Here is a 12,208-nt window from a genome sequence, read left to right on the forward strand (position 1 = left end):
AGTGCCCTGCAGCTCCCAGGGAATCCTGGCTCTGCTGTGTGCAACTGGGTGACACACAATCTTCAAAAAATCCAAAGCAAAACCTCTTTAGTGAACTTCAACAGAACAGCTTTCCTTTGACATCATCCCTTCATCCCCATGCCCTGAGCCAGCCCTCTGTCCTGTACTGCCAAAACCATGGAGGAATTTCAGAATTACAGCCAAGGAGACTTTGGCCTTTCAGCCCCTGGGCATCCCTGCAGAAAGAGCCAGGCCAGGCTCATTCCTCATTCCAGAAACCACCCTAGGGCTGGGGGGTTCAGTTTACTGAGAGGTCAAACTATGGATCCAAACTGACCAGCCAGCAACTGAATGCAGTTCCTTCTTGCAAGGGAGATGGGAGAGGATGGGATCCTGTGCACAGGCTGAGTCCCACCAACAGCAATGGATCTGTTTGTGTGTGTGCTCCTGACCTATTAAAGGTCACTCCTCTTTCTCATGTGCCTGAACTTTAGAGGGGACAATTAGCCACAGTTCCCTAGAATCTCAATGGGATAAAACACACTGACTTTCCTGTGGTTTGGCTGGGAATGCTTCATCATGCACAGCCTACTTGCCATTTTCATTTCCTGGCACTGGCAGCTTCTAGGACAGTCCTGGGTAACATTCAGTGCCAGTGTGCAGGTGAAATAGCTCTGGGTGTGCAGAGAGGACCCTGGCCTGTATCCTCTGGTGCAGCATCCTGTGTAGGCAGTGGCAGGGGTTCCCTCAACACAAAACCCCTCCATGCACCTCCTGCCCCATCAGCAACAAGTCAACAGTGCCTCAAGGCTATCCCAGGCAGTTGCCAGTCACAGATCACCCTCCAGGATCCCATCAGCAAATACCAGGCTCCAGGAGGACACAGGGGCACATCAGAAGCCCACCACAGCCCCAAAGTCCCTACAAACACAGGTTCAACACAGGAATCCACACATGGCCTCAGATTCAGTTTGGCATCACTGTGCCCTTTCAAAATGGGGGTTGTTTGGTTTCTCCACCCTCTTGGAGACAGAGAGGAGGATTTGGTGGGTTTTATGGAAGGGCCAGAAATAGAGCAGAACAGTGCTATGCTGGGGCAGACTGAGCCACACGACCACCCATCACTCCAACCTGCTCCTTCTGCTCATACCCCAAAGCTCTAGAGCTATTGCCACCTTAACTGAGCCAGCAACACATCTGGCTGACTCCAGGAGCAGGCAGACAGGCTGGAATCACCAGGGAAGCCCCTACAAGTTATACTGTACCCTGGAGGCCTCCAGGCTGGGTAACTCAGACTGTAGCACTCTTTAATGCCTTGTAAAGATGACACACACTTAACTTAGTATTGTGACAGTTGGAATCAAGAGGATGCTCCTGGCTGGAGCACGTGCCATTAACCCTCTCGAGTCCACATGCCAGAGGGAAGCGTCCTGCCAGCACAGCAACCCCAGAAAGGCCAGGCTGGGGCTGCTCCAACAGCTCAGTGTCCCTTCCCTGCAGCACAACACTGAGTTTTCTACCAAGGAGAGCAGCTCCTGCTGTTGTTTAAAGCTCCTGAACCTCATCAAGTCACACACACACACTCACAGAGAGCCCCAGGTAAGCTCAGCACACGTACTCCTCAAGGACACCCTGAAGGACATCACTGCTGATCAGCACGGGACAGAGGAGCAAGGAGCACACGTGTCCTGGAGACTGAAATGCTGCACCAGACACAGGGCCCTGTCAGCTGCTGTGCCCTCCTCATCACACTGCCTCCAGCAGCAGTCCCTGAGCAAGCAGGGCTGCAGCGCCCACAGCAGTGTGCCCAGAAGGCACATTTACTGCAGGAGAACATAACCCAGGGACAACAGGTCACGGGGCAAAGCTTTGCTGGAGATTCACTAGGCTGTGTGCAAAGTGCTCAATGCCAGTCCCTGCACATGCCACGGGGGCTGCTGGGCAAGTCAGCAACAATGTGACTGGTCAGTCCACTGTGCCATGGGCTGCAGCCTGAAGCTCCTGCAGAACAAAAGTCTTTCCACATTCCAGAAGCACCAAATGTTTCCATGTTTGTCCCCCCCCCACCACAGACAGACACAGCAGCTGTGGGTAAGGCAGCAGAAGAAGCCTCAGCTCCTGGGCAGGGAAGGTACAGCTGGTGGCATGGGTCTGACAGAATGTCCCAGTGCTGCATGGCCCATATGCCAGCCAACACCAGGGCTCTGAATGAAAGGTGTCCTCTCCTTGGTGTCCCAAGAAAGCAGGGGAAAAAACACAGGTGTATACACACACACACATATCTATCCATCTACCTACCTATAGCTTCACTTTTCCAAGGCAGGGAGATTAAAATTGGATTTTAAGGAAGACAAAAGATCCTGCTTGTGTCTTCCTTCTCCCCACTCCACAGCTGGGGAATGCTGCTGAAGACCAAGGAGTGCAGACACTATCCTCTGCCACCAAAAGCTGGCAAGATCCAGCCTCCCAAAATCCCCTTTTGCTGCTGCCACGCTCCAAATGCCAGAGCCCAGCTCTGTGTGGCTGTCTCATACACAAACCCCGGTGTGATGCACAGGGAGCACTGGGAGCAGCAGGGCTGGAATCTGAGCATCTGCAGACCCAGCTGAGCTCTACAAGGCTCTGGGCAAGGGCAGGCGAGGCCTCTCCAGCCCCCTGCAAGCTGCTGACTTGGCAGCCTGCAAGCACCTGCAGCCCAAACTCTCATCACCCCCCACACAACGACCCCAGCTCTCCTGCTGCTATCCAGAAGGGCTCTGGGCTGCCTTCACACTCCACTTCCAGCTTCCTTCTGGTGTGGATGTCCTGCTGCAGCCTGAGAAATGCCATCTGTAACCAGGAGCAGCTTCCTTCTCTTCAGATCAGCTCCTCACAGCTCCTCAGGTGACCTGGAGCACCTGCCTCTCACAGGGACTCAGTGATGCCTGGGGGTGCTGTGAGCTGCACAGGCTGGCACGGGATGCTGGCTGAGATTCTGGTGCCTTGCCAGACAAAGTGGGAATGCTGGCAGGGTGAGAAGCACGGGAAGGTGCCCAAGTCAGAAAAGCCCAGGGCAGTTTGTTTGAAGAGAGTGGCTGAAAAGGCACAGGCACCTGGGTGGGTTGTGGGTCCCCAGGCAGGAACAGAAGATGCAGCACAGCTTAGCAAATGCAAACAGCACCCAACAGGGCTCCCCTTTCCTCTCTGTGCCCTTCTGTTGGCAGCAGCCCCGTGCCAAGGGTTGTTCCATCCCTGAGAACAAAGGCCTGCAGAGGGGTCATTCAGCACAGCCTCCCCTCCACGCTCAGCACCAGGCTCCGGCCGCGCTGGGATCAAGGGGCCTTTCAGGGACACGGGGCTGGGGATCATGGGGGGAAGAGGCTGCAGGGAGGTGGGTGCAGCTCTGAGCACCCCTCAGCTGTTTGTGACTCATGCTAGTCAGATTCCAGCCCAGAGCCACCAGTGTCAAACTGGATTAAGTTACTGGTTGGAGAAATCCAGCACGTGCCTTTCACAGCAACCAGCACCTGGTAATCTGAGAGAGGAGCGATCCCAGGGAGTGCTGGGTGCAGAGAGGGAAGGGAGCTCCCTGTTCACCCAGAGCAGGAGGGTATTCCTGCCTTCACCCCTCCTCTCACAAGCCCACAACATGAGGTCACTGCAGGCCCATGTCCCTCCAGGACAGATGCTGCACACTGCTAGGAGGATGTGCTTGCAGTTTCCATCCTGATCCTGAGAGAAGAAATAACCCTCCAAACACACACCTTCCTACATTTCCTCCTTCCTTGCAGCAGCTCAGCCAGGTTCCTGAGCTTCCCACTGTCATCAAATCCATCCACCAGCTCCTGCCAGAGGACTGAGATAATTTTACAACTCCAGGCTACCTGTGTGACACCTCTCAGGGGGACAAGTGATTTGCCATGAGACATGAGACCTTGTTCCTCCCTATGCAGCCAAAGAAGCAATGCAGAAGAGTTACTCTGGGGGGAAAAAAAAATCCCAGCTCTGGCTCCTCTTACTCTTAAAAAATTCTTAAAAACCCAGAAAAACCACAAGCTACCAATTCCTCCCCTTCCCCACCCTCAACATCCAAAGCAAAACTCCCCCCTTGGAGAAGGACCTGAACCCATGGTCCTGGAGCAAAAGTGCTCAGCTCCTGCAGATAGGAGCAGCCCCAAACCAGGTAAAGGTGCTGGTTTTTCCCTTCTCCAGGCTGGCACTGTCAAAGGGACAGCTCTGCTGTGCTCTCCATGCTGTGACAGCAACATCCAGGCAAGAGGGTCAGGCATTTCTGCTCAGATTTGGCCAAGCCTGCCATGTAAGATGAGGACATGCTCCAGCTGCCTCTGCCCTGGATTTGACCTCCTTTGAGGCAGGATGGCCCTTGTGGGACATGGACATGAGGAAGGTTGGAGGGCACACAGGGAGCAAAAGGAGGGTTTGTTTGGGGATCTATTGAGAGCTCTGTCTCCACTGCTCTGCACCACCCTTCAAGTTATTAGTGGCTTCAGAGCTATAAATAGCCCTAATTTAAACAACTAATAGGCTTTGTGACACTGGAGCAGGCAGTGGAGAGCGGATGGGCAGGGCTGGGAGCCTCAGGCAGATGAAACAGCATTCCATGCTGCCAACTCCTTGACACTGCAACACCTCCCTAAGCAAGACACTGCTCCAGATACCACAGGCTCTGGTGAGAATGGGTGAGCAAACAGTTACAAGCCAAACATTCCCATCAAACAAGTATCCACAACAACCTGCAGCATCTTTACTCCACCAAATCCCAACTGAACTCCACAGCAACTTCTAGAGAGAGCACAACCCACACAGTGATGGATCCACCTCATTGCAGCACCTGGGGAACACAGGCTTCACTCCTGTGTGCTGAGCAGGCATGTCCTGAATATGAGAGCTGCTGGTAGTGCCCTCGTGGTTTGGATGACTGGCTCCTTTATACCTTCCCATCCCTCCTCTGTGGATACACACTCAGAGCACGTGCTGGTGATCTCCATCTGTTCCACAGCCACACCACAGCCTCATCTGTTCTTTGCATGGAGGTTTAGGAAGGGAGATGGACCAGCTGGACCCCAGAGATCCCTTCCAACCTCAACCACTGAGTGATTCTTTAAAGGTGCAAAATAAACTCTCTGAGCACACCCAAATCCATGCAGGTTGATGATAAAACCCAGGGATCTGTGCCTGCCCCACCCCAGGTCTCTTGGGGTACCTGTCCTGCTGAGGCTGCCAGACCTCCCAGGGCCAATGCCTAGCCTGAGATCTGATGACAGAAAACAGAAGCAGACAATCACCAGGTGATTCCCTGCAGTCACCTGATGCTTTACCAGGAACTTCTTTTCCAAGAATCTCATTTCTCTGGGCCCTAGTTTCCCCAGCAAGAGACACACAGAATCATTTAGTTGTGAAAAGCCCTCTACAGAGAGTCCAAGATTACCCCCAGCACTGCCAAGACCACCAGTGATCCATGTCCCAAGTGTCACATCCACATGCTTTCTGAACACTTCCAGTGATGGTGACTCCACCACTGCCCAGGGCAGCCTGTTCCAATGCCTGACCACCTTTTCTGTGAATAATCTTTTCCCAGCATCCAACCTGAACCTCCCCTGGCAAACTTGAGGCTGTTTCCTCTTGTCCTGTCCCCGTTACCTGGGAGCAGAGCCCGACTCTCCCCCAGCTGCACCCTCCTGTCAGGAAGTTGTGGAGAGCCAGAAGATCCTCCCTGAGCCTTCTTTTCTCCAGACTAAGCACTGTCCTGGTGTCCTCCAGACACATCTGCTTGTGCTATACTAAGAGCTGAAGGAGCAGCACAGAGCCACATTCCTCCACACAGCTCCCTGCCACACTTCCACATGCCAGAGTTCAGTTATTGAAATCTCATAACCAGCCTCAATTCAACTCAAGAGCCCACAGAAAATGCCTCTGTGATGCTGCCCAGCAGTTCTGACTTGCTGCTGTTCATGTATTTAAGCCAAGGGCTCACAAACATCCAGGACACTCAGGCTTGCCCTGAGATTTTCCCCAGAAGTAAGAGGTGCTTCTGGAGAGCAAGGGGTGGCACAGCGAGTGCCCTCCCACCACCTGCCAACAACAAAAGCAGGTCCCCTCACTTCCTTCTAAAAGCAGGAAGACTTACATATTTTTAGCATATCATAATAATAAAATAAAAGAATAATAAAAGAGTGTGTTCCTCCCTCCACAGTCATCAAGACCCAGAGGTATTTCATTCTGCAAATGCTTTTATAGAAAAATAAAAATCTTTTGCAGAATGCTGCAGGAAAGCCCAGGAAATAAATATCCTCTGGAAAAGGAGGGAGTTCAGAGAGCTTCAGCCAAAGCAAGTAGTGGGCAGAGTCACTTAAGTCACCTGCACAGACCTTGCAATCCTTTCCCCAAAAGCCTCTCCTAAGAGCGAAATCCAGAAGTTCTCAGTACTCAACAGGACCCTCTTCATGAATCCTGGGAGTGAGGAAGAGGTGAACAGGAACATTCCCTTAAATCTCATCAGGAAACAGTTCAGAGCCCACATTCCCTCCTAACCCCTTACAATGTGGAAGGATGCACCTTGGAGAGGTGCCACCACCCCTTCCAGCAGCAGCTGGAAACCACTATGATCCCACAGCTCCCAAACCATTCCATGGTGGCAGCCACAGCAATGGAGCCATGTCCTGCTGCCAGCACCGAGTCTGTGGCACTGCCCCTTCCTGCTCCCAGCTCCAGGAAGGGTTTGGCACGTTGGGAAGCTTGGCCACGACGGATCCTCAGGCTCAGCTGAATGCTCCCACCCAACAAAGGCCCAGGCCAAGCACCTTCAAGCACATGAGCAAAACGGAGCCCAAGGGGACTTGTAGCTGAGCCAGAATTTGTCTGACTGCACACAGCTATTGGGGTGAATTTAAACCAAACATCTTTGCCCTAAGCAGAGATTTCTGCAATCAGATCCCTCCAACATGCACCTAATACCTGGTACCTCCAGTCTTTCAATAGTTGTGTCCTCCTGGCACGCTGGGAAAGGGACAGGCTCCTGTTTAAGTGCTGACACACAGAAGGAAACTGCAGCCCTGTCCAGAGAAGACGAGGGACTCAAATCTGGTTGTCACAAGTCTGCTGCTTCTACCACTAAGGCCCTTTTCCTACTCCCTTTTGTCTCCCTGTCTTCAGCAGACAGGGAATTCCACACCATCAGCCTCACTCAGGCAACAGGAGACAGTGAAGCCTTCTCCCAGGTTATAAAATCTTGAAAGCCAAACATCACTGATTTCTCCCCTTATTCCCATCCCACCATAAGGGATGACTCCCCCAACTCCCCCATCAAGTACAGACCAAAGTCACTCGCTAAGTATTTGTGTCCCTGTTTTTCTGCCAAGGAAGGTTTGTGTTCATCCCTGAGACAGCACAGAGCAGCTTGGCTCTGTGCTGCTCCACAGCAGCCGAAGCATTATCAGCTTTGAAGGTGGCTGCAGGCAGGGACAGAAAATCAGCAGGAAAAGCAAAGTCTATCCTAGAACTCCTGCCCAGCCTCAAATTGACTCCCCAGTACTCCACTTCCTTCCTACACTACATGACTCTAGGGACGAGGACATGCACAGGCAGGATACCTACTCTGACTTGTTCTATTGACTTACTTAATTTTTTAAAAGAATATATTTATCTGTTCCTCTCTGGAAACCAATCACCCGCTGCTCCTCGGCCCTGTTATTCCTGGGGAGCGGCGGCCCTTTGATGCCTGGCAGCCTGGCTGATCTCAGCAGGGCTTTTGAACCCACTTCCATAATCACTGCCTGGAGCGAGTTCTTCCCACGCAACTCACTGCTCAGTGAATCAGAGACGGTGATCTTCCTGTCTCCAGGAACCACACCACACTGAGTCGGGATGAGCTCTGCTCTCCCTTTAGCAGGGGAATAAGGAATTATCACAAAAGCCACTCCTGTCCCCACAGGACACCGGCGTTATCTGCACCAAGACCGGCAGTTCCTCTTCTTGCCCCAACATCCGCTCCACCACCAAGGCTGGCTCTTCAGGAAATTTATTTCCACATGTCAAGATATCACTTAGCTCCTCAAACGACAGACTTGGAGTCACGAGCAGCCTCAGCTGCCACACACGAGGCTACAGAGACACCGCCTTTTTTAGTGCCCAGGGCCAGGTGTACCCTAAGTTCCTAAATTTCACTTCTGGCCGTGCACAGCCATACCAGGGAATTAATCTGTGAGCTGAGACACCTTCCCAACTCCTCAAGGCAACAGAGGGATAACCAGCAGTCCAGAAGGGATAATCCTGCAGGAAGGACCCAGCTCTGTTTGCAGAATCCCTCTAAACCAGAGGGAACAAACCCACACAGCACAGATCACTGACCAGAGCTGTCACTGGACCAGCCACACAGGTTGGCACACACAGCAACAGAATTTGGGAACTGCACAAAGTATCTTTTTTAAAGGTACTCCAGTCTATGCTAGAGAATAAAGACAACAGCTTACTGGTTTCACACTGTTCCCAGCTCAACAAGAAGATGACCCAAGAGAGGGCCAGCCTGACATTGCTGGGAGGTTCTAGAGTCATGCACCAGAACCCAGGTAGCACATCCCAGGCCCCACAGCAGCAGGAAGGCAGGAAAACGAGGACTGCACCAACATCACAGCAAACACCTCCAGGGGAAAGCCAGGACAGCTCAGGGACACTCCGCAAGCAGCTCTTCCTAAATGGCCAGCAGCTCCAAACAGACTCAAGCAGGTATGGACACCCATCCAGGCTGGAGTCCACACAAAGCAAGCATTAGGCAAAGGCTCAAACGCTATCAGCACAAAACACAGCAGCCTCTGTAGCTAAGCCCCCAGGCAGAGGGGTTTTGGATGCTTTTTGATAAATCTCTCAACTTGTCAGAGATCTGAATGCAGGACACCAGCCCTGCAAAAACAAGAGAAACTTCCCACTGCAAGTGGCTGATGAGGAAGGGGCAGAGGCAACAGTTCAGAGACACATCTGAGATGCTGATTTCATTGAGATGGGTTATAGGAATTGAGGGCTGGAAACACTAATCTGTTTTTAAGAGTAATTATTTTTTGGTGAGTTTCATTCCTGTGAAAAGTGCTTTTGCATGAAAACAGCTTCTCTGGTTCTTCTAAGTTCAGAAACTCTTGCAACTTAGTGCCACCCAACCTGGAGACACAATCCTCCACCTGTGACACTACAGTGTGGCTGGGAGGCTAGAAAGAAAAGGTGCCACAAGTACATGACAAACAAGGAACTGAGATCCCATTCCTAGGCAGCCACCTTGACAATTTAGGTGAGTGAGGAAGAGCTGGGATGAGTCCTGCAGTCCATTCTGCAGGAGACATCAGCCCCCCTGTGCAAAGCCTGGGTTTGGCATCACTCAAATCAGTGGGAATCTGGCTGTGGTTTCCCGAGGAACTGAACTGAGCCTCTGAATGCAGGGACCCAACACTCAGTAGGATGCAAAGCAACTTGTGTCCCAAAGGCAGCAGCCGGATTGAAGCTGAGAGGTGAGCGGGTGAGCAGGCTCCTTCCCCTCCTCCTTACCTTCGCAGCCGGTGCTGGAAGTGCTGGTGCTGCCGCGTTATAAGGGCACTTTCCCACACGGGGCCACCGGGACTGTTCCTATACCAGCCCACGGCCGGGTGCCCCGGGTAGGGCGAGCTACTGAAGCCATGGTCCGACTCCGTCTCTGCAGCCAGCGATGAGGCAGAGCTCCCCATGGTTCCCCCCTGCCCAGGCCACGCTGAGATTGAGCCTAGGTTAGGTCCAAGCCAGTGGCATGGGCAGCTCAGGTGGAAGGGGCGAGGTGCTGCGGCATGAGCTGCTGCAAAGATCCCAGCACGCTGGACAAAGGAAGGTCGGTTCTGATCAGAGTTGGGAAAAAAAACAACAAACAAACACAGAGAAAGGGGAAAAAAAGGAAAGAAAAAGAGAGAAAGATAAGGTACTATTTCAGCAACAACCCTCCAGTTTTAAAGCCTATCAATGCATGCTCTGATCAGGGTCCCCATCCCAGAGCTCACTGGGAAGGCAAGGGCTGTGTCACTGAATCCAGCTTTTGCTGCTGGAGGTCGGGAGTGTGGGGGCTCTAGAAAAGGCTCTCCCCAAGTTAAGCACCAGAACTTCCCAGGCACAGGGAAGCACCGACTGATGGAGGGAAGCACAGCAGAACCCAGCACAAAGCCCTTCACACATGGGAAAGAAGCAGAAAATGGGACAAGCCAGGCCCACCTGGAGCCCAAACCAGCAGCCCTTGGGAACCACACACGCCAGGTTAGTCTGGGCTCTGACTGGCACACCAGTTTTAGTTACTCAGCTACAAGGACTGGATGGTTTGTGTACTTACATGTAAAATAAAACATTCCTCTCTTCCTGTTCCCCACTAACACCCCAGTAGGACTGGAACTGGACAGACTGGGGACCTGCAAAAGTATTTTCTGTGACTATTTACTTTTCAGCCCAAGGCAAGTTTTAGCTGATCCTGAGCACACCCCTACCTACAGAAGCAGGTCTGGGGTTTTGCTCCTCCTTTTCTCCCTTTCTCTTTCCTACTTTTCGGAATTGATTCTTCAAGCATCCTCACAATTAAACTCCAGAAACATTTCATGTCCTTTGTATTAAAAGAAGTTTAAACACACACACATCTCTCCTTCAAGTGAAAAGGCAGGACAATCTGGATGCATGTCAGAAGCAATGGATCAAGGTAACATTTAACAGAGCAAAAAAGAAGAAACAAGGAAGATGGAAAAATTAGCACAGCTGAGCTTATTCAATTACCCACCAGGATTTAAGGAGACGAATGAACCACAGAAAGACCTTTGCGAAGAAACTACTCTTGCCATAAAAAGGCTGAGATGAGGAGTCCTAAAATACAGCTTTTCAATCCCAGGATTGATCTAAGGGATCAAGAAAGGCCTTGATAGATAATAGACTCTCAAAAGCAGCAGCTCAAGGAACAGGTGCAATTTTGTTACAAGCTCAATACCAGAATGTGCCTGCATTAGGTTATTAACTGGAGAATGTTAACTGCTCTGTCATGGTCTCTGTAGCCTGCAAAGCCTGGATGAACCAAACAAATCTGAAAAAAGCCCAAGAACACAGTTTTCCCTACCTCCTCCTTGTTTTAATTGGGCTGCCTTCCTGCTGTGCATCAGCCCCCCCCCCATCCCCACTACCCAACAGCAGGGTTTCACTGATTTCTGCACATGCAGCCAAAGTGGATCCCTGGCACAACCCCTCTCATTTCCTGCTATTCAAGCAGTTAATTTGTAACAAATCTGATTTTCTGGGTAAATGAAAGCCACGCGATGTGAGGGGAAGAACACTTCCAAATATCATCAGCTCAGTCTATCTGGAGACATCAGTCATCCCACACCTGTGGTGTCTCTGGCTCTTCTGCCCCATCCCAGGAGCCCAACGTGCTCCACCAGCAAAGGCACGGGGGATGCAACTCTGACACCTACTAGAAGAACAAACTGCATCTTACCTCAAAGACTCAGGTTCTATCATGATAAAATAGGTAAGTAAAGGCAAGATGGGTAGAACAGCCCCTCACTGCAGGCTGAGCCAAACAGAGGAAGGATGCCCAGGCGTCAGTAGCCTTTTCCCCCTTGAGTTGGGTTAAACTGCCACAATTCCGCAGCCTGCTTCAAGACCACCTCCTCAAGCTGGTAAAGCAGAACCCTTTGCTTCCTCCTGCTGCCCATGGAAACGCCAGTTTTGGCTCATCCCAAGAGGAGACAGACATGCCTGCTGCCCGCATCGCTGCCGGCTCCCAACGCGGTACCACTCTCCTGGCCCGTCTCCTCTGCCAGCTCCACACCAGGAGCCAGAAGAGGCAGCTCCTCTCTGCAGGGAGGGGAAAGGCTGGGAGCCCTGCTTCAGAACCTGCAGTAAAACCCCACGGTGGGTGGAGTTGGGAGACGAAGGGAGCTATAAATAGGTGGAGGATAACCTAGCTAAGTCGGAGTGATCTCCGAGACTGTCTGGTCTAACTGGGCTGCTTGGCTGTGAGTACTGCTTGAAATCGGATTTCTCCAGACAAAGCAGTAAATCCTTCTCCTCAGGGTCATCCTCATGCCAGGTGAGAGCAGCCAATGAATGATTTTGAAGGGGAAGCGTCGAGCAAAGGTGGGTAGAGGGTGAACCAGTCTGAGAACAGGAGTGGCAGCAGTGTTGCAGCCCAATGCAAAGCACCTACGTGCTCACCATGCCGAGCCATGAA

At 51.9% G+C, this 12,208-nt stretch overlaps 1 protein-coding gene across 5 annotated transcripts in view; it reads right to left on the bottom strand.

Moving 5' to 3' along the window:
• The window catches only part of CAPN15 (calpain 15), a 56,386-nt gene that overhangs the window by 30,334 nt on the left and 13,844 nt on the right, over positions 1-12,208 (bottom strand). For 4 of the 5 annotated variants that reach the window (XM_053991902.1, XM_053991904.1, XM_053991903.1 and 1 more), the window contains one exon: positions 9,529-9,848. The exons of the other annotated variant lie outside the window; for it this stretch is intronic. In XM_053991902.1, the coding sequence (XP_053847877.1) occupies positions 9,529-9,704 (176 nt within the window). In that variant the 5' untranslated portion in view covers positions 9,705-9,848. The remainder of the gene's footprint in view (positions 1-9,528; positions 9,849-12,208) is intronic. 5 annotated transcript variants of the gene reach the window in all.

Source organism: Vidua macroura, chromosome 16 (assembly GCF_024509145.1).
Source record: "Vidua macroura isolate BioBank_ID:100142 chromosome 16, ASM2450914v1, whole genome shotgun sequence".
NCBI lineage: Eukaryota > Metazoa > Chordata > Aves > Passeriformes > Viduidae > Vidua > Vidua macroura.